This window comes from Taudactylus pleione, unplaced genomic scaffold, assembly GCF_031769625.1.
Source record: "Taudactylus pleione unplaced genomic scaffold, aTauple2 ptg000671l, whole genome shotgun sequence".
Classification (NCBI taxonomy): Eukaryota; Metazoa; Chordata; class Amphibia; order Anura; family Myobatrachidae; genus Taudactylus; species Taudactylus pleione.
In genome coordinates, this window is record NW_028285073.1 from 3,894,467 (window position 1) to 3,917,259 (window position 22,793).

Consider the following 22,793-nt stretch of genomic DNA (forward strand, 5'->3'; position numbering starts at 1 on the left):
TATTCTATTTTTATGGATTTGCCCACATTCCAAATATAAATTGGTGGATTAAGAGGCTTCTGAGTAAATTGGACCCGATCTGCAAGCTTTTGTGTGACTGACCAAAGAAAGTTAAGTTTGTAAGATATAAATGTGAATAAACGTTTATCTGATTATACAATACTGCATAATATGCTAGTGCTATATAAAAAGGAAAATATTAATATCTTCATGAAATACATATATTATTCAAAATGTCCTAAATCTATCCTCACCCAATCTCAGCGCATTACTATCATCTTCATTTAAGCTGTAGGTGACTGTCAATAGCAATGAATATATTAACAAGCTCCACCTCAGTGTGTTCTGCGACAGGTGTAGCTGACAAGTTCTCACAGGGAACAATCAATACAAGCAGTATATAACAGAGCACATTATTGTAAAATTTAGGAGCCAAATTAGAAGTTTAGGGGCCAGACCATCATCTCAAACTAAAAAAATCTAGAAAGTTAAAGTGGTCAGTATACATTAATGCCCCTCATGACCACCACACATGGTATTTTATACCAATAAGGCACACATGCCCGTCACTGGCCCCCAGTTCATAGCATGCCACACAGTAGTAGCCCCCCTCAATTCATAGCAGGCCACACAGTAGTAGCCCCAATTCATAGCAGGCCACACAGTAGTAGCCCCCAATTCATAGCAGGCCACACAGTAGTAGCCCCCAATTCATAGCAGGCCACACAGTAGTAGCCCCCAATTCATAGCAGGCCACACAGTAGTAGCCCCCAATTCATAGCAGGCCACACAGTAGTAGCCCCCAATTCATAGCAGGCCACACAGTAGTAGCCCCCAATTCATAGCAGGCCACACAGTAGTAGCCCCCAATTCATAGCAGGCCACACAGTAGTAGCCCCCAATTCATAGCAGGCCACACAGTAGTAGCCCCCAATTCAAAGCAGGCCACACAGTAGTAGCCCCCAATTCAAAGCAGGCCACACAGTAGTAGCCCCCAATTCAAAGCATGCCACACAGTAGTAGCCCCCAATTCAAAGCATGCCACACAGTAGTAGCCCCCAATTCAAAGCATGCCACACAGTAGTAGCCCCCAATTCAAAGCATGCCACACAGTAGTAGCCCCCAATTCATAGCATGCAATACACTAGTGCCACCAATTAATATTATAGGGGAAATACATTAAAGTGAAGCCAAATAAAAATGTTGTGGACCCCTTCAAAACCTCAACTAATGACTAATTAGGCAAAAGGAAGTTCTCAATTAGCCTAAGTGGTCCTATAATTACAAGTCATAATTAGTAGTTAAAACCAACAATGGCCTCAAATTGCCCCAAATTAAAGTTTAATTTTTGCACCCCAAATTTAAAGCATTTAAAAGAAAAAAAAATTTGATTTATCATTTTCTATTGGCCTAAAATTACCCCAGAATCCACTTTTTTTGTATTTTTCATTTTATTAGTTTGTTATGAAAAAAAAGTGCTTTTTTCTTCCCCTCTCTCTTTTTTTTTTTTTTTGCAGTTATTATGAATTTACTCACATTTAACAGGTCACTGGAGATCTCCTAAGATTCCCCAATACATTAATTTGTGGTAAAAGCAAGTGAAAAGAGCAGATAGCATCGAAAAAGTATATTAATAAGTGGGTATGGGTACTTTGTAAACATTCCACTCTCAAGCAGTGCACTAGAAATAAAAAAACACTAATACAACTCAAAAGTGAAGGATGCTGGAAGGGATGCACTATGTTATAGTCATGTGGAGGAAGGCAACGGAGGACAGGAAGGTTACACTTCTTTTGGATTATATATTGTAGCAGAGCACAATACATAAAAAGTTTTGAATAAAAAATATCCAGAAAAAAAACCCACTAAATTATGATATCAGGCCCTGATTCAGAGCCGGACGCTCTAACAAAGCGCTCGCTCTGAATCAGGGCCGGGCTATTTTTTTTTTTTGAACGGCCTCCTGGCCGCTCACATAGCAGTGGGTGACCACCCACAGCTATAGCGAGCTGCTAGGAAGATGGTCGCGATGGTCAAGACCATCGCAACATCGGGCTTGCGACGAGACCCTTGTGGTAGGGTCTCGTTGCCGCAAGCCCCTGAGAGATTTCGGCTCTAACAGAGCCGAAATCTCTCCCACTGACATCACTCATGATGTCAGTGGGGCCGCCCCCAAACGGAGGCGTTCACATGGGAACACCTCCGTTTGGGCAGCCACTCCCCGGCCCACCCACCAAAAGGGGCGTGCTTGTCACTCAATATCAACAGCACGCCCCTTTGGTACGAGACCCGGGTCTCCCGCATGCGCACGACGGAGCCAGCTCCGTCGTGCGCATGCGATGTGGGCCATCATCGATCCTGTTGCGAGCGCTCAGCGCTTGCGACCGGGTCTGAATCAGGCCCTCTGTCTTCTGTCACATTCACTAAGGGAGAACTTTTAAAAGTAATTAAGGATATGTTTGGTATGATGCTCAAAATTTGGGAGAGAGAATACATTTTCTAGAAAAGCCTTATCGGCTTATTCCCAATAGGTGATCCTGCATCTCTGTACATGTAGTAAGAATTTCGGCAGCATAACTGAAATGTATTTATATAAGTTCTTTCTAGTCAATGGTGCTGCTCACTGTAAAGATGCAAGCATAGAATATTAAGTGTTTCATGAAGGCAACTTAAGCTGGGTACACACTACTAGATATTTTGTTTGAACGACAAGCGATGTAGCGAATCAGCAGGTGCGTACACCCGATATGTCTGAACAACATCGTTCACAGATATATCAGGTCAGCCAATGTAGATACAGTACCAGTCAAAAGTTTGGAAACCTTCTCATTCAATGGTTTTTGTTTATTTAAATTATTTTCAACATAGTAGATTAATACTGAAGACATCAAAACGTTGGAAGGTATTGCACAGGTGCTACCTTGCGGCTGTGCAATAGCGTCCATCTCTGAATAGGGCCCAAAAATCTTAGCCGCTATGGCGACCGGTATTTGTTGAGCCCTGGTAAATAAAAGGGATTGAAGCCAGTGTCATCTATACTAATATAAGAATGACCGTTCGTTCCAATTTGGCACAAAAACTAGTGAACGGATTGCCATGAAAACTGCATATTTTTGTGGTGGAAACTGAGAACTGAGAAATAACCTGCACTTTGTTGCATCTCATTGTCAAGTTAAAGCTGAGCAATAATAAAAACAATATTTATTGATATAATCAATCTATCAAAGATATAGGTGTGGTAAGGTAAGGGATGGGTGGATAGGTGCTTTGGGCCCATGTTAACTTGAATAGGATACGCTACATAGCTTTCTGTGCACAGGGTACACAGTAACAAGGGAGCAAGTGGTGGGTGAAGGCGCTGATGGTCACGTGGGCCACTTGCTGCAGGGCCCCTATGCAAAGCAATACAACCAGAACACCTCAAATAAAAAAAATTTTTGGCAGAAGCAATTTCATCATGGATGTAGCTGCGGGCAACAACTAGGTTTAAAATAAAGTTCATTTAAAAAAGATCAGTTAGAGGAGTGACTGCTGGAGCTGTGGAGAGGGGAGAGCTGAGGGGACGTTATTGCACACTGATAAGCTGCTGAGAGAGAGAAAAAATAAATTAGTGTGGCTGGGACTTGTAGCACAACATAGAAAGCCAAGTTGAGGGACCTGTCCAATAGTTTGGAGGGGAAGTGGCATCCTGATTTAGGACCTCAGATTTGGTGAGGAAAAAAAAAAAAAATCATTATTATGGGGCACATCCACTAGCAGACATAGAATTGACTGCACGATTATGACACTGTAATCGTGCAGTCATTTCACAGTCTGGTGCTGTGCCTACACTGAACGTTCAGTGTAGGCACATCAATCATCCCCTAACATGCTCAGTTGACCAGCATGTTCTGGCGATGATTGATGTCGGAAATGACCAGCGGGAGCGCGCATCGTTGGTCGTTTACGACATTTACATCCACGACGTGTGCCCGATTACTGAACGATTGCGATGTCGTAATCGTGCAACTTCTACGTAAGATATAGAGACACTGCTCTTACTTGCTAATTGACCTTCAGTTGCAAATACACTTTCAGGGCTCTAATGTGTGCAGTTATCCGTAACCCAAGTTATCAATGATATGACATATGTACTAAGTTATTGGGACATTCTACTAATGTATGTAGGGAATAGTCAATTAGAAAAACAGTAAATAGCTTTTGTTATAGTAATTTATTGTCTGTTTATTGAACCAAACTTATTAGTCTATAACAGTGACCCAATCCAGTAATTATGGGTTTCTAGAAATAAATCTAGATTGCCTTTTGTGATAGTCTAGGGCACTATGATAAAAGAAAGGTTTGGGATATTACAGGACCACCATCTCCAGCATGCAGCCTTCACAGCACCCAAATATGTAATTTATCCACATTTTCAATGCTCATGTCAAATAATAATGAAGTTATAAGAGACTAATGAACACTACTGAGCGTGGCATGTAACAGGAACTGTGTTACATAGCAGGTGGTTACTATGTTATACGTGTGAGCGTGGCATGTAACAGGAACTGTGTTACTTAGCAGGTGGTCACCATGTTATACGTGTGAGCGTGGCATGTAACAGGAACTGTGTTACATAGCAGGTGGTTACTATGTTATACGTGTGAGCGTGGCATGTAACAGGAACTGTGTTACTTAGCAGGTGGTTACCATGTTATACGTGTGAGCGTGGCATGTAACAGGAACTGTGTTACTTAGCAGGTGGTTACCATGTTATACGTGTGAGCGTGGCATGTAACAGGAACTGTGTTACATAGCAGGTGGTTACTATGTTATACGTGTGAGCGTGGCATGTAACAGGAACTGTGTTACATAGCAGGTGGTTACTATGTTATACGTGTGAGCGTGGCATGTAACAGGAACTGTGTTACATAGCAGGTGGTTACCATGTTATACGTGTGAGCGTGGCATGTAACAGGAACTGTGTTACATAGCAGGTGGTTACTATGTTATACGTGTGAGTGTGGCATGTAACAGGAACTGTGTTACATAGCAGGTGGTTACTATGTTATACGTGTGAGTGTGGCATGTAACAGGAACTGTGTTATACGTGTGAGTGTAGCATGTAACAGGAACTGTGTTACATAGCAGGTGGTTACTATGTTATACGTGTGAGTGTGGCATGTAACAGGAACTGTGTTATACGTGTGAGTGTAGCATGTAACAGGAACTGTGTTACATAGCAGGTGGTTACTATGTTATACGTGTGAGTGTGGCATGTAACAGGAACTGTGTTATACGTGTGAGTGTAGCATGTAACAGGAACTGTGTTACATAGCAGGTGGTTACTATGTTATACGTGTGAGTGTGGCATGTAACAGGAACTGTGTTACTTAGCAGGTGGTTACTATGTTATTCGTGTGACTGTCCATGGAGCTTAGACTGAGGCGAGAGAGGAAGCTACAGGCTGCAATAGATACAGATCTTGCAGGTCCAGACAGATACCGGTATACAGTGTCTTATGTGCTGGTCCCCAGGATAGAGGTAGTAGGGTAAAAATTAGGGGAACCCCGTGTGACACATGACCCTCTCCCTCTGTCACTCATACCTTTCCAGCCCGCGCCATTTTTCTCCTCCTAGCTGTGTCTGCAACTCCTCTTCCCACAATACAAAGACCGTAAAGCTGGGTTCCGTCTCGACATGGGAAAGCAGCAGCGACCTCTGGTGGCCATCCAGGTACATTGCATGGACCAAATACTAATATGACCAGGTCTCTGCCTTCTCTGTATTCAGTCATACCTATACTACACCAGTGGTACTCAGACTCGGTCCTCAGGACCCCACACAGTTCATGTTTTCCAGATCACTTAGCAGGAGCACAGGTGTATTCATTACCCACTGACACATTTTAAAAGATCCACAGGTGGAGCTAATTATGTTATTTGTGATTCTGTGAGGAGACCTTAAAAACATGAACTGTTTGGGGTCCTGAGCACCGAGTTGGAGAACTTATGCTATACACTACATGACAGTAAAAAGTAACTAAAGAAACATCAACCTGGGCCATCCTATCCACAAGATATTTGCTGGTAAACATAGCACTGACCTCAGGGCCGGATTTAGGTCTGTGGGGGCCCCTGGGCAACAAACGTGTGGGGGCCCCTATCAATAAAGTTGAATATATATATCACAAGAAATGTCTGACACTCACTGTGCCAGGTCCATGAATACTGCGCCCCGTAGCCTTCCTTTATAGCAAACAGAAGCATAGCTTGGGTACTTCCGTATCTTTGCGGCCCCCTGCTGGATGTGTGTTGAAGATACGCAAGTAGCGTAAACTTCAGGAAATACTATTCGGACCCTTGCGGGCACGGTGGCTCGCTTTGCTCGCCACATGGATTTATTCCCCCTCCATGCCCACTTAGATGGTAGGGAATGACGTTTGACACAAGTTTATAAGCCAGCGTCATTCCCTACCATCCAAGTGGGCATGGAGGGGGAATAAATCCTTGTGGCGAGCAAAGCGAGCCACCGTGCCCGCAGCGTGACGAGCACAGCGAGCCCGCAAGGGTCCGAATAGTATTTCCTGAAATTTACGCTACTTACGTATCTTCACTGAATAGTGAAGATACGCAAGTAGCGTAACCAGGGGCCTCAAAGATAGGGAAGTACCATAGCTTGTTGCAGGCAATACAAACAGACTTGAGACGGCATTCAGGGATAAATAAACCTCACCGCATGTAGCACACCTGTTACAATGCATCACACACTGCAGCAGCTTCCGACCCCTTCTTCCTGTGAACAGCATGACAAGTATCATAGTAATGTAAATAAAGGAAGTCCAAGTCATCCCACCAATCATGGTAAAGTAAAGCAGGGTTGACAAACAATGCAGCATAACAAAGAAATCCCATCACCACATAAAACATCAACCGGACTGAGTGACAGATTGGTGCACCAAGGACGCGCCCCCCGGACGGCGGACCAATCATAGCCCTCAGAAAACGGCTCTATGTTATTAAGCTTATAGTGTGTGTGCAAACACAATAATTTATATACACGGTAATAATGTGGCCGGTGGTCGGGGGCAGTGTGTGGGGGCACCGGGTCGACCGCCCCTGTCGCCCTGCCTATAATTCGGCCCTGACTGATCTTCTTGCTCAGTTATTTAATTGATGTAAAATCATACTTGCCTACTTTTGAAAAAGCATTTCATGGAGATCGTGAAAGTAAAGCTGGCCACACACTAGACCAGGGGTTCCCAACCACGGTCCTCAAGGCACACTAACAGTCCAGGTTTCAAGGATAGCCATACTTGAGCACAGATGTCTTAATTAGTACCTCAGTTATTTTGATTTAACCATCTGTGCTCAATCATGGATATCACTAAAACCTGGACTGTTGGTGTGCCTTGAGGACCGAGGTTGGAAATCACTGCACTAGACCACAGGTTCTCAAACTCGGTCCTTTGGACCCCAAACGGTGCATGTTTTCCATGTCTCCACCACTGAATCAAGTGAAATAATTAGCTCCACCTGTGGAACTTTTAAAATGTGTCAGTGAGTAGTGAATACACCTGTGCACCTGCTGGGTGACTTGCAAAACATGAACCGTGTGGGGTCTTGAGGACCGAGTTTGAGAACCACTGCACTAGACCAACTTACATCCAACCAGCCAACTAGTTGATTGGTTGGAATGAAAATCTGGTAAGGTATGAAAGCAAATGACAATCATCAATTTGCTCCCAAACGCCGGAAAACTGTTGTTTTAACAAATTGTTTTGATCAAACATTTAACAAACTTGTCTGACGACCATTTTCATCTGTTTTCTGGCATTTAGGAGCAAATTGCTGATCATCAGTTACGCCCATACGTTACCAGATTTTCATTCCAACCAATCAACTACTGATGTGCCCAGCTATAAAGTGGCATCACAACGCTATCTCTCACGCCACGCATGGCGCGCCACACACCACGCCATGAGTCGCGCCACAAAGAAAGTTTATTAGTGAAAAAAGTCATTACGTGTAATACAACATTTTGCCCACCAGATGTCACTTTTCCTAAACTACATAGCACATGCGTCTGATTTCATTAAGTGTAATACAACATTTTGCCCACCAGGTGTCACTTTTCCTAAACTACATAGCGCATGCGTGTGATTTCATTACGTGTAATACAACATTTTGCCCACCAGGTGTCACTTTCCAATGTACCGTACGGTATGTTCTGTATCACTGGCCGATGATTGTTTGACAGAAGCTTAGACATTAGACTTTACAAACTACAGAACTCTAGTAATGGGTGAAGCGTGTGGCCTAGCGGTCTAATGCCTAGTCTCACTGCTTCTCCTCTCTTCTTGTTCCGTGGGTTCAAGACCTTGAAAATACAGTATGTTTTTTTAATTTATTTTTAAATCTTCACTTAAAATATTCAGTATTCAATACAGTATATGTGGAGCGCATGTCTGCCCAGTGCTTCGGGAGTCAAACAGCGAAACTAGGATTTTTATTATTGTACATACAGTACTGTACCTTAGAACGCAAACTTGCGTCAATGCCGGCGCTGACATGAATGCGGACATTATAGTGATTTATTATGACCATCAAGTGGCAATGGGCCCTGTTAAAGAGACTGGTTTCTGTATATCAAACTGACTGCACGTTTAAACCGCAAAATTGCGTCAATGTCTGTGCGTGCCCAGTGGTCGGATTTTAATCACAATGGAATGTGTGCCCCATGTCCAGTGGAGCCAAGCCATACATTAAGTAATGCTATTTTATGGCGCATGCCCAGTTGTCTGTATTGCTAACAGTACTGTTGAATTTTCACACTAGTGCCATTCTGCACTATCCGAGACTTACAGTACCGCACAGTATACACAATAGTAAATTCATTACTACATAAGGTGCTACAGTAGTGGACTAACAGCAGTTTTTAGGGCAGATGCAGAGCGCAAACTTGCGTCAATGAAAATGCTGTCTTAGACTTGGTAACATTAGTAATTTAATATGTTTAGTAACTGATAGTTGACTGTGTATAAGAGAGGGGTCTCTATAGTACAAACTGACTCGGCGTTTAAACCGCAAAATTGCGTCAATGTCAGCACAGTTTGCGTTGTGGTAACTTATAGCCAGTTCTGATGGGTTACGGTACAAATAGGATCTCTGGCTTGTGCCCAGTGGCGGGGTTGCAATGCATTGCCAGTGGTGCTGCGCCATAGCCATACCCTTGTAGCGCTATGGCTATGTACTGTACGCCATGGCGTACAGTATGGAATATCATACTGTACAGTACCAGGTCATGATTCACACACAGTGAAAGTGTGTTATTATTACACTGACTGTGTAATAATAATATTAAAAATAAAAAGTGTAACCTTGACTGTCTAATAATAATGAAAAGCTTCATTATTAAGCTTCCTGGTTTCGAACCCGGGTTGTACAGACGTCTGCAATGTAGAAGTTCGATTTCTTACCGCTACGCTACAGACGCCTGAGTACTGTACTTCATCGTATGGTACTGTAGATGTCACATAAAGTACTGTAGAAGACTAGGAGAGACTTGTGAGCAAGGGCTTAGGTGATCCATCTTGCTTACACTTCTCTCCTTATGTTCGAGACCTTTATAATTTAATTTATTTTTTTAATGTTCACTATAGTACTGTAGTTCAGTCTTGTTATCCAACCCTTACAAAAATCAATCTATTGTACTGTATATGTGCCCAGCTACAGTACTGTAGTTTGTTGCTCCATACGGTACGCCATACAGTATACCGCATTGTTGCGCGCTACACTGTGGCGTATTGAGTCTCATAGCACTGCGCATGCCCAGTTGTCTGTATTATACGGTACTTATAACTGTAGTTGTAAGTACAATACGGTAGACAGTGTAGTGATTCCCTGACTCTAGGAACTACAGTACAGTAGATGCAGTAGTCTAGGGGGCTAATGCCTAGCCCTACTACATCTACCATTTTCTTGTCCTGCTGGTTCGAGACCTTTAAAGTACATACTGTATACGGTCATTTTATTTTGTTTTAAATCTTCACTAATACAGTACATTATCCAGAAATTCTGGTATTTCTATGCCACAGTACTTTGACCAAAAAGTCTAACATTGTTAATAAAAAATAAAAAGTGTAACCTTTCAAGCTTCGAACCCGCAAAAGGGTTGTACAGGCAGCGTAATGTATTGGTTTGATTATTTACCATTACACTACAGCCGCCTGCAATACCAAGTTTGCACCTGGCTTGAGTGTTTCCTACAATACTGTACGTCATCGTATCTCAGGCGCATGCCCAGATCTACTGTATACCCATTTAGCGCTATTTTTTTTACTAAACTCAGTACATTTTATATATTAGGGGGTAAATGTACTAAGATGGTAGTGCTATTAAGTGATGTTGCCCATAGCAACCAATCTGATTCCAGGTATTACTGTACAGTATCTTCTAGAAGGTGCTACTGTAGATAAATGCTAAGTACAGTAGAATCTGATTGGATGCTATGGGCAACATACAGTACAGTAACTTCTTAAATAGAACTCCCATCTTAGTAAATTTACCCCTACAAGTTTCACTTTTTCCCCCCAATTTTTTTTCTTCCGCCCCCCAAAATGAAAGTGAATTTTTAGTGTGTTCTGACTTTTTTTTTAAAAAGTTACGCACTATTGTGTCCATACTGTAACTGTTGTAATCATTACCACTGTCATTTGAGGAGGCTGCAGAAGGTGGTGGTGCTGGTGGTCGTGGAGGTAGGACTGTGGAAAAAGAACACTGTACTGTCAGTTTTCCTCAAAACCATTTTTAAACAAATAAACTATACAAATTTTGTCCATAACACCAAAAACAAACACACAAATGAGAGAGAGAGAGAGAGAGAGAGAGAGAGAAAGAGAACAGTGTAGTGTGTACTGTACTTACTCTGAAAATTCACCCCACTGGGCCCGGCTGCTGCCGGTGGTGGTGGTGGTGTCGGCGGTGGTGGCGCTGCCGGGGCAGTGGGGGCTTCTCGCCCCGTGGAGAAAAATACATGTCGTCATTAAGGAGAATTTGAAAACAAGAGTTCAGACCTCTATTCCAAATTGGAGAGGGATTACAGTACAGTACTGTAGATGGCCTTAGGGAATTAGCTATTGATTAAAATACAAACCAATACAGTATACTGTAGTACAAAAACTACTGTAGTCTGTGAAGCTGGCATTGGGCTCAACATAAAACAGTATGGTACTGTATTGTCCTGTATATAAAAAAATATACAGTCCAGTAAAGTACTGTATGACCAAGTGGTGCAACGTCACACATACTGTAGGCTATGTTGGTGGCACTGTCGTCACCCCACGAGCTGTACAAGATGGCACATGCGCATGACACTGGAGCCCGAACCCAGCGGAGGACCCCGCTGAGGACTTTGCGAGACCTCGCCGTAGGGGTACGTACGGTATGAATAAATACAGTACCAGTGGAATTTTCGTTTGTATCACAGTGATACCAAACAAAATTTCCCCCTGGTATTTCCGTTCGTTTGTAAATGGGGCACAGAGTGAGAAGTGAAAAGATACCAGCCAATCAGCTCCCAAATTTCATTTTTCAAACACAGCCTGTGAGATGACAGTTGGGAGCTGATTGGAGACCCCTGAATCTGTCCATGACGTACAGTAATAATGTCAGACTTAAAGGGGGCAGGGCCAGCACAGAAAAATAGTGTGTACAGTACTGTAGGTTAACATAGATTTGGTCGACAGAGATTAGAATGGTGGATCAATCAACTTGCCTTTTGTTACTGTAAGTTTATTAATCAAACAAGCCATGTCGACCAATAGTGTGTAACCCTTTAGTCCATGTACAGTACTGTAGATTTAATCAGCCTGTCAATCAAATGCCTGCCAGTCATGTCAGTATGTGTTAACAACTGTCAGTCATCGTCAGATACTGTACTATCCAACACCCTACAGTGCAGTGTACAGTAATGTAGAGTATGTCAGAGTCGTGCATTGTACTGTATTCGTTATTGTACAGTATACTGTAATTCATGTGATTATACAGCAATACTGTACTTATTTCGCCTTATACGCCTCCGGATGTGCTGTAGGCGAGGCCTATCCCTCCTCAGCAGGTCCGACCACCTGCGCTGCAGTGAGCGAACGTTGCGGCGCAGGCCGTATAGCCTGTGTATCTCACGGCTTGCACTTCTGTAGGCGAGCTCTTTGTCTTGGTTAGTGGCGAACGCTTGGTCCTGCCACTTCACCAACACAAAGAGCTTGCCGGACGAGAAGCGTCTTGCCCTCATAGAAGCCATTTTGACTAGCCAGTGACGCACGTCGTACTTCGCACGACGCACGGCGTCCTCCTACTGGGCATGCACCCGCCAGAGATGGAAATGCAACAGCATTACAGTAGAGTACAAATACTGTACCGACTGCAGTAATACAGCCAACTGCACATGCTCAGTGATAGCAGTTATGAAATCACTATTCTGTGGTGCTAAATTGTACGGCACCGTCAGTTTTGAATATTCAGTACAGGCACATTCATAGCGGCACACTAGTTGTCCTAGCAGACGGGGGATGGTGTCTTTGGCAATGGTGACAATTCGTAGCATTTTTCAGGACACTAGGGCAGAGCTGACTGCTTACAGTAAATGGATTAACAAAGCTTCCTTTATTATGGTAATGTGAGGCTATTGGCTTGCTTTGGGGGAAGGGACCTGATGCACTGTGTATGACTCTCGGCCCACTGGGCATGCGCCAGAAATCCCATCGCAACCCTCCTACTGGGCATGCGCCCGCCAGAGATGGAAATGAAACAGAATACAATACTGTACCGACTGCAGTAATACAGCCAACTGCGCATGCTCAGTGATAGCATAGCGCTACATGGCGTATGGCTTGGCGCCACAGATCCCATTGTACCCCCCTCCATTTCTAATCCATCGCAGATGGCTTACAGCCACCATAGTGCCAACCGTGTAATACAGAGAGCTCTCTCTCATACAGATCCCACTACTACCGTACTTAGTGTGCAAGGTTGGAGCAGCATCACCAATGTCATCAGTTTGCGATGCAACGCTATTTTGCGCATCAAACGCACAGTCAGCTTTGAACACAGAGCGCTCTCTCACAGACGGAAACCACTCTCAGACACAGTCCAAGGGACATAGCCATAGTGCACAAAGCTGAGACAGCATATGCGTTGTCGCATGTTTGCGTTTTGCGGTTTCTGGGCGCACAGTATGTGATGCAGAGGCCTGTCTCACATTCTAAACAGTAGATTCACTAACAGTTTCTGCAGTTATGAAATCACTATTCTGTGGTGCTAAATTGTACGGCACCGTCAGTTTTGAATATTCAGTACAGGCACATTCATAGCGGCACACTAGTTGTCCTAGCAGACGGGGGATGGTGTCTTTGGCAATGGTGACAATTCGTAGCATTTTTCAGGACACTAGGGCAGAGCTGACTGCTTACAGTAAATGGATTAACAAAGCTTCCTTTATTATGGTAATGTGAGGCTCTTGGCTTGCTTTGGGGGAAGGGACCTGATGCACTGTGTATGACTCTCGGCCCACTGGGCATGCGCCAGAAATCCCATCGCAACCCTCCTACTGGGCATGCGCCCACCAGAGATGGAAATGCAACAGAATACAATACTGTACCGACTGCAGTAATACAGCCAACTGCGCATGCTCAGTGATAGCATAGCGCTACATGGCGTATGGCTTGGCGCCACAGATCCCATTGTACCCCCTCCATTTCTAATCCATCGCAGATGGCTTACAGCCACCATAGCGCCAATCGTGTAATACAGAGAGCTCTCTCTCATACAGATCCCACTACTACCGTACTTAGTGTGCAAGGTTGGAGCAGCAATCACCAATGTCATCAGTTTGCGATGCAATGCTATTTTGCGCATCAAACGCACAGTCAGCTTTGAACACAGAGCGCTCTCTCACAGACGGAAACCACTCTCAGACACAGTCCAAGGGACATAGCCATAGTGCACAAGGCTGAGACCGCATATGCGTTGTCGCATGTTTGTGTTTTGCGGTTTCTGGGCGCACAGTATGTGATGCAGAGGCCTGTCTCACATTCTAGACAGTAGATTCACTAACAGTTTCTGCAGTTATGAAATCACTATTCTGTGGTGCTAAATTGTACGGCACCGTCAGTTTTGAATATTCAGTACAGGCACATTCATAGCGGCACACTAGTTGTCCTAGCAGACGGGGGATGGTGTCTTTGGCAATGGTGACAATTCGTAGCATTTTTCAGGACACTAGGGCAGAGCTGACTGCTTACAGTAAATGGATTAACAAAGCTTCCTTTATTATGGTAATGTGAGGCTCTTGGCTTGCTTTGGGGGAAGGGACCTGATGCACTGTGTATGACTCTCGGCCCACTGGGCATGCGCCAGAAATCCCATCGCAACCCTCCTACTGGGCATGCGCCCACCAGAGATGGAAATGAAACAGAATACAATACTGTACCGACTGCAGTAATACAGCCAACTGCGCATGCTCAGTGATAGCATAGCGCTACATGGCGTATGGCTTGGCGCCACAGATCCCATTGTACCCCCCTCCATTTCTAATCCATCGCAGATGGCTGACAGCCACCATAGCGCCAACCGTGTAATACAGAGAGCTCTCTCTCATACAGATACTACCGTACTTAGTGTGCAAGGTTGGAGCAGCATCACCAATGTCATCAGTTTGCGATGCAACGCTATTTTGCGCATCAAACGCACAGTCAGCTTTGAACACAGAGCGCTCTCTCACAGACGGAAACCACTCTCAGACACAGTCCAAGGGACGCAGCCATAGTGCACAAAGCTGAGACCGCATATGCATTGTCGCATGTTTGCGTTTTGCGGTTTCTGGGCGCACAGTATGTGATGCAGAGGCCTGTCTCACATTCTAGACAGTAGATTCACTAACAGTTTCTGCAGTTATGAAATCACTATTCTGTGGTGCTAAATTGTACGGCACCGTCAGTTTTGAATATTCAGTACAGGCACATTCATAGCGGCACACTAGTTGTCCTAGCAGACGGGGGATGGTGTCTTTGGCAATGATGACAATTCGTAGCATTTTTCAGGACACTAGGGCAGAGCTGACTGCTTACAGTAAATGGATTAACAAAGCTTCCTTTATTATGGTAATGTGAGGCTCTTGGCTTGCTTTGGGGGAAGGGACCTGATGCACTGTGTATGACTCTCGGCCCACTGGGCATGCGCCAGAAATCCCATCGCAACCCTCCTACTGGGCATGCGCCCGCCAGAGATGGAAATGCAACAGAATACAATACTGTACCGACTGCAGTAATACAGCCAACTGCGCATGCTCAGTGATAGCATAGCGCTACATGGCGTATGGCTTGGCGCCACAGATCCCATTGTACCCCCTCCATTTCTAATCCATCGCAGATGGCTTACAGCCACCATAGCGCCAATCGTGTAATGCAGAGAGCTCTCTCTCATACAGATCCCACTACTACCGTACTTAGTGTGCAAGGTTGGAGCAGCATCACCAATGTCATCAGTTTGCGATGCAACGCTATTTTGCGCATCAAACGCACAGTCAGCTTTGAACACAGAGCGCTCTCTCACAGACGGAAACCACTCTCAGACACAGTCCAAGGGACGCAGCCATAGTGCACAAAGCTGAGACCGCATATGCATTGTCGCATGTTTGCGTTTTGCAGTTTCTGGGCGCACAGTATGTGATGCAGAGGCAGTAGATTCACTAACAGTTTCTGCGGTTACTGTTTGAAATCACTATTCTGTGGTGCTAAATTGTACGGCACCGTCAGTTTGCAGATGCAGAGCCCTGTCAGCCACCATAGCCACAGTATGAAATAACTATTCAGTGAAATATAGTACAGTACAGAGACCTCTCTGGGCACTACAGATCCCATTGTAAACCCTCCACTGGGCATGCGCATGAAATCCAATTGACGAAAGCGCAGACATTGACGAAAGTTTTGCACTATTGAAACACACAATCTGTTTGTAATGTCTTACTTTTAAGCAGCCTTTTAAACAACAACACTATAGCCTTTTAAACAAGTTTCACTATAGTGTCCAGAGCAGACAGTGACAAAAAAAAAATATACAGTACGGTATATTCTTTTCCAGGGATCGAACCCCGGACCATAATTCTACCAAAGTGATCACCTAACCACTAGCCCACACGACAGCTACAGTGAACCACAGAGAGTGGCCTCATCCTTATGCACTCCTCCCGCTGCTGTTTTTTAATTAAAAAAAATAAAAAAAAAATTGTCATACTGTAATGCATCCCATATCAGTGAAAGCTGTGCGTGCATCTAATTATTCTACAGTATCGGTTATACCCTGACAACAACTCCGGCAACTTCTCTACTATTCAGTTACTGCACCGTACCGTATGTACAATACAGTATGTGCAGTGATTTGCATCCTGTTATAAGATGTTACGTACAGTACGGTACAGTACTACAGTATATACTGTATATGTATATTATGCGACATTAAAAATACAGTATGGGTTGTGCGTTCATGCAAATGCTGTGAATATGATAGACATTCAGTACAGTGGAGCACTCGCCACCCAGCGGTTAAGCACTATATTACATGCAATTACAAAAGTGGAGCACTCGCCACCCAGCGGTTAAGCACTGTATTACATGCCGTAGCATATCCTTCGTTGAAGAATACCACGGTATTCCACAAGTCCATGGCGCGACTCAGAGGCCTGCACGCCACGCCACAAGTCCATGGCGCGACTCACGCCACGCCATGAGCAACAAAATAGCTGGGCAGATCTGTAGTTGGCTGGTTGGATGAAAGTTGGTCTAGTGTGGGGCCAGCTCAACACCTATGAGCGCGGTGTTAAAGTGGACGCGTACTGCTACATCTGAGAGGTGTGTCATAAGATTGAGAAAATAGAGAAAGAAAGATCTATACATACCCTGCATTGGTTAAAAGGCACAATGGGGGAGATGTATGAAGCCCAGAAGCGATATCAGCGGACGTTATGTGCGCTGATACCGCTTCTCCCCGATGTATGATCGGGGGCTGGGCGGTAAATAACAGGGGCGATATGCGCCCCTGTCATTATCGGGGCTGCTATCTACAAGATAGCAGCGCCGATAGCGTGGGCCGTGCACGAAAGGTCATATCGCCTGACCGTTCGGACCTCTGTAGCTGTCGTTATCGACAGCTACCACCTGGCACTAGCCTATCCTCACAGCTGGGACAGCGCTGTCCCTGCTGCGGCGGCTGCTGGCTCCAGGCTGCATGCAGGGATCTCACGATACTTGCGAGATCCCACGCATGCTCAGTGGAGCCGGCCGGGACTGACACACAGCGCGTCAGCACTAGGCTTGGTCTCTAGCGGGTAGCGCCGGAGGGGGGAGTTATCACTCCTCCTCTCCAGCAGATGAGATGTTTATACATCTCATCGGTAGTGCTTCCTGCTTCACCTCAGTAAAGAGGTGAAGCAGGAAGCGTTATAGCAGCACGTTAAGTGCCACTATCATGCATCTACCCCATTGATCCCTTTGGCTATATGCATTTTCATACAAAGTTTCTCTCTCTTGGCCACTTATATGGAGCCACTTTTAAAACACAATACATGAGCATGCCCTGAAAAGTATCTGTTTTTTCATCACGCCCACTTTACCGCTAACCTCATAGGTGTTGCTTTCACAATCCCCCTGAAATGTCTTTTCTAAAGTAGGCAAGTACTATGTAACAGCTACATAATGGGAGCAGAGCTGTAACTACACTTTTTGGTGCCCTGTGCCAGAGAGAGCATTGGCGCCCACCATTTTTTTAAATAGGGACATAAGAAAGTGCACCTGAAAAAGGTCCATGGCCTCATGGGGAAGGGCCAGGGAACACATAGGGGAGGCCAGGAGATGCTGGGGATATAAGAAGAGGATGATACAAGTGAGAATTAAATAAACAGGAAAATTGACAGGCCCAAACAGCGCCCTCTGCCCTGCGGTGCCCTGTGCCATGGAACTGGTCGCACTAGCCTAGTTACGGCCCTGAATGGGAGTATGGCACAATCAGGGAGATTGCTAGACTCTTCAGGGAGTCAGGGAAATTGTTACTATCTCAGGGAGTTGGCAAGTATGTGTAAAATGTTTCTGTACATAGCTGATTTATGATGCTGCAGTGTTTATAAACCTTGACTATGTTCTGCAATGTTTTGTACTGTGTCACTATTTCTTGCTCTGCTTATTCTGTTTCTGTTTATGTACTCTGTAAGTCGATGCAGACCCCTTTATAGTTCCATATAAATAAAGGAAAATAATAATATATTGAGGCATGCTGCATGCCTCCCACATTTAGCTGTACAGACCCATTTTTCTGGGACTATCCCGCTGTCCCACCTGCGGGCCACAGTATCCCGTGGGGGGGGGGAGAAGCTGGGGGGAGCACGCACCACTGCAGCAGGTAAGCAGTGAGAGATGCGCACGGCATCTTTTCAAAGTGGAAGGGGAGCCTGGGGGTAGCCAGTACCCCTGTTTGCCCCCACAGGGATGCGAACGTGAGTGCCGCGAGACTCCGCGCCTGTTTTCATTAGACCAAGCCCCTTTCAGTGAAGCTCCATCTCCTTTTCAGATGTTCACCTAAGGCATGCGAGATGTCCCGCATCGTAAAACTGAAAGTTGGGAGGAATGATGTAGGCCTGTCTAGATCAGTGGCAGCCAAGAGGTGATTACCAATCTCATTGTTTGGGACACCAGGAAAAAGGAGGCACCAGGACCGGCTCTAAGGGTGTTCGACTAGTGCGGTCGCACAGGGTCGCCACCCACAGAGGGCGCACCCCTCCCCAACATCCCAATTTCAGCGGGACAGTATTGTCCCGCTGTTCCAACCGTGGGCCGAAGTGGGTCCTCTGCTAGGCCGTGTACAAACTTGTATGACCAGCAATCTTGCCGATGGTCGGGTGATTTATCTTCGCCCCGGCCATGCAAGATTGCCAGTACACATTAAGAAGATTTAATGACTGACAAAACAATGTGTCATTCCGTCCTTCATTAATATGCACTACACCGCATGTGATATTGTGTGATTGGCTGTAGAGCAGGGCCAATCACATGATATCGCTTGTGACCTGTGGGAGCGAGCAGTCAGGCATACACACTGCACAATATGCCTGATTTGTCATTCCAATTTGGCCAAATCGGGGCAAAATATTGTGCAAGTGTGTACCCACCCTAAAAGAGCCATTCCTTAATTTGTAATAATTGTGTTTTGTTTCTTTTAAAATAGGGGTCACTTTTTTCTCCCCATAGAAAATACAGTAAAACATAAATGGCATAACTTAGGTTCCCGTACAGGCTTTTATGTTTTGGTTCTACAAGAAGATCCAAAACTAAAAAGGAGATTTTCCTAGTAATCCCTTCTTCCCTGTGGGGCCTATGTGAGCCTTGTCCAAACCACTGCACTAACATACAATTCAATGTCCATAAGAGATCGCAGTTGCTATTGCAAATATTCTCTGTAAAGCACTGCAGAATATGTGTGTGCTATATAAATAACTGGTAATAAATAAATAAATTAGCGTAGATCTCGGTCCCTGTACACAGCTCCTTATTGAAGGACTAGATTACTACTGATAAATACAATTATGCAGCATAAATCTTTGATATTCTGAATGCTGGCGCTAAATCCTAGAGTCTTGACATAAACTCATTATAAGTGTATGTTCTAGTATAGCATTAATTCTACAGGAAAACCACAAGACCATTACTGTAGCAATTATGTACATTTATTTTCCAGCCAGCAATTACAGGCTATTACCAGAGTTGGAATATTTGTTGAGTGTCAGATGCTCTGTCTTTATCCACATAACTATTCCATAGCATACTTATGCTATTTATTTAATAAACCTTTATCGCTTCAGAGATAAAAGTGTTGTTCTGCTATCTGTATATAGCAGGCAGTTTCTTGTAAAATGTAAAAAAAATGCATTGTGAAAATTTTGGTGTATATATAAGGGCATATTAATTATTAGGACCTAATTGCCTTTATTTATTGCAATAAGAAATTAATGATTATCTACTTTAGATCAGGGATGGGGAACCTCAGGCCAGGGGGTCGTATAAGGCCCACGGAATCATTTGGTCTGGCTCTTTGAGCTTTTTCTGCTAGCCTCATCTGCCTAGCAGGGTGCCTAGAATGGCGCACTGCAGCCAGAATCTATGCAGCAGTGCCGCCTGGAGCGCCCTTAGGGCGCTTCAGATGGTCATACCACTGCCCTTACAGCTCCCCGAGCATCCTCAGGATGCTCTGGACATTGCTGTAATCACTGGAGATTGTGGCCCCGCCCCATGTGATGTCACACGGAGGTGGTGTGGCCTGCACCAGGTCCGAGAATAATGTTATATATATATCAATATGGCCCTCGGCAGATAAAAATTTCCCCACACCTGACCTAGATGTATTAAAAAACATCTGTATGGACACCAATTCCTGCGGTGATGCTTATACAATCCCTTTATTTTTTCTTCAGCACTACTACGGATCCCTATCCCGGTAACTCTTGCTATCTGTAGCCCGCAGGCTACTGTGGCTAACTCCATCTAGGGCTGATACTTTCTGGAGCTTGGTAAATTCAGCAAAAAAACAGCCCCCATAGAAACCTATGGGGGCTGCTAATGTGAGCAAAAACTGGGGACCGCAGCAGATATCTCCAATATGCTGTGGTCCCACCCTAGATACATTCAGGGGATACTGCAAATTTACAGAGATCCCCCCAGAACTGATTTTTCCACAAATTTACTTTAACTAGGCCTTTTAACCACCAAGTCATTATTTTAAACCCTCTTAGGGATCTATTTATCATATAATATTTGCAAGATATCTCCCAAAAAAACAGCCATTTTCCAAGGGCGCCCACAATTATTAAGGATCCCCTGGATGTACCATGTACCACGGTCCCTCCATTTACAACAGCAGAAGCAGCCCCCATAGGTTTCTATGGGGGCTGCTAGGCTGTCAGATTTGTGATACTCAGGGAAGTTGCATTGTGTTGAGGTGTCTTCCTTACCGAAATGTATTATTCTGTTCCACCGCTTCAACGCAGGCTCCACTATTGCTCAAGAGGTACAAGAGGTAAAGGTAAAGAAAGATCTTTGCACACAGAAAATATTACAATATCTAATAACTCAGTTCATTACGATGGAGCTCAGTGGTGCACTCACCAGATGCATTTCCTCCATCTAGACTCTTTGGGTCATATTCAATTGGGAGCGAGGTTTCCACCGCAAAAAATCACGTGGACATCGCACCTAATTTTGGATTACCGCAGGTATACGTGCTACAATACCTATGGTAACCCAATGCAAGTGGGGTTTTCAGCACTGTAAACGCACTGAAAACCCAACAATCCGAGAAAGAAAAGGAATAAAAATATGACTTACTAGTATGGTGGTCTCCACATCTCCCAGTCATCTCCCTTCCATCTTTTCACTGGGACGGTGCTGCTGGGAGTCGAGGGCATTGGTGGGAGGCCATGGGGCTGCTTGGTGGGGAGGTAGCTGCTTGGAGATATAGGCCCTCATTCAGAGTCGGACGCTCTGAGCAGAGCGCTCGCTCTGAATGAGGGCCGTCCTCCATAAAAATGGAGCGTCCTCCTGGACGCTCGTATAGCTGTGGGTCACCACCCACAGCACATACGAGCGTGCAGGATGATGGTCGCGATGGTCTTGACCATCACGACCATCGCCAGTGCGACCAGAAGCCTGTGGTCGGGGTTTTCGACCACAAGCCCTGGAGTGATTTTGGCTCTATCAGAGCCAAAATCACTCCCACTGACATCACTAGTGATGTCAGTGGGGCCGGCTTCTGACGGTAGGCGTTCCCTTGGGAACGCCTCCGTCTGGCAGGCACGCCCAACAAAGGGGGCGTGCTGTCAATCAACATCGACAGCACGCCCCCTTTGATCAGACACAACGAGCGAAGGAAAGTCCTTCGCTCGTCGCGTCTGGCGCATGCGCATGAAGGAGCTCCCTCACCATCGACCCACTTGCGAGCCGCTTGCAAGTGGGTCTGAATGAGGCCCATAGTTCTCCCTGCTGCTGCCTCCGGTGGATGTAGTTGAGATCTCAACGGTCGGGATGCAGGTGCTGGAATCCCGACACTGGTCAGAATCCCAGCGCCAGCATCCCGAACGACAACATCCTGGTGGTTAGTAATGGGGTTACGGTTCGGGGGTTAGGGTTAGGCACTAGGGGGTCGGTTAAAGTTAGGCTGTGGGGGGGTAGGTTTAGGGTAAGGCTGCAAGGGGGAGGTTAGGTTTAGGCTGCAGGGGGGGAGAGTTAGGCTTAGGCTGTGGGGAGAGAGGGTTAGGTTTAGAGGTAGGGTTATGGTCAGAGCTGGCCCATGCCTATTTGGTGCCCCCTTTTTTATTTATTTATTTTCCGGCAAGGGGGCGTGGCCATGCCTCCCGAGATTAGACCACGCCCCCTATTACCGAAGCCCGCCTTGGCTCTTGGCGGCCCTGATCACCCATTCTCTCTCACATGCACACACAGCAGTCACCCATTCTCTCTCTCATGCATACACATCAGTCACCCATTCTCTCTCTCACACACAGCAGTCCCCCATTCTCTCTCTCATGAACACACATCAGTCACCCATTTTCTCTCTCACACAGCAATCACCCATTCTCTCTCACATGCACACACAGCAGTCATCTATTCTCTCCAGTGGCGTAAGTTCATCCCAGACGCCCGGAGGCAAATTATCATTTAGTGCCCTCTATCACCCATATTTGCAGCACTAAGTGGGGTGAATATATTGTGGGTGATGGTG

At 45.3% G+C, this 22,793-nt stretch overlaps 1 protein-coding gene across 7 annotated transcripts in view; it reads right to left on the minus strand.

Annotated features, from left to right (window-relative positions):
* XRCC5 (X-ray repair cross complementing 5) overlaps positions 1 to 22,793 on the minus strand; it is a 154,883-nt gene that overhangs the window by 124,742 nt on the left and 7,348 nt on the right. The window contains exon 1 of one of the 7 annotated variants that reach the window (XR_015872427.1): positions 5,588 to 5,765. The exons of 1 other annotated variant lie outside the window; for it this stretch is intronic. Coding sequence is in view for 1 of the 6 variants with exons in the window: in XM_088455757.1 (XP_088311883.1) it covers positions 5,588 to 5,605 (18 nt within the window). In the remaining 5 variants the exon portion in view is untranslated. Of the gene's footprint in view, positions 1 to 5,587; positions 5,766 to 6,714; positions 6,776 to 7,172; positions 7,278 to 22,793 lie in introns of those variants that run through there. 5 more of the 7 variants (XM_088455761.1, XM_088455759.1, XM_088455760.1 and 2 more) reach the window with 5 other exon arrangements.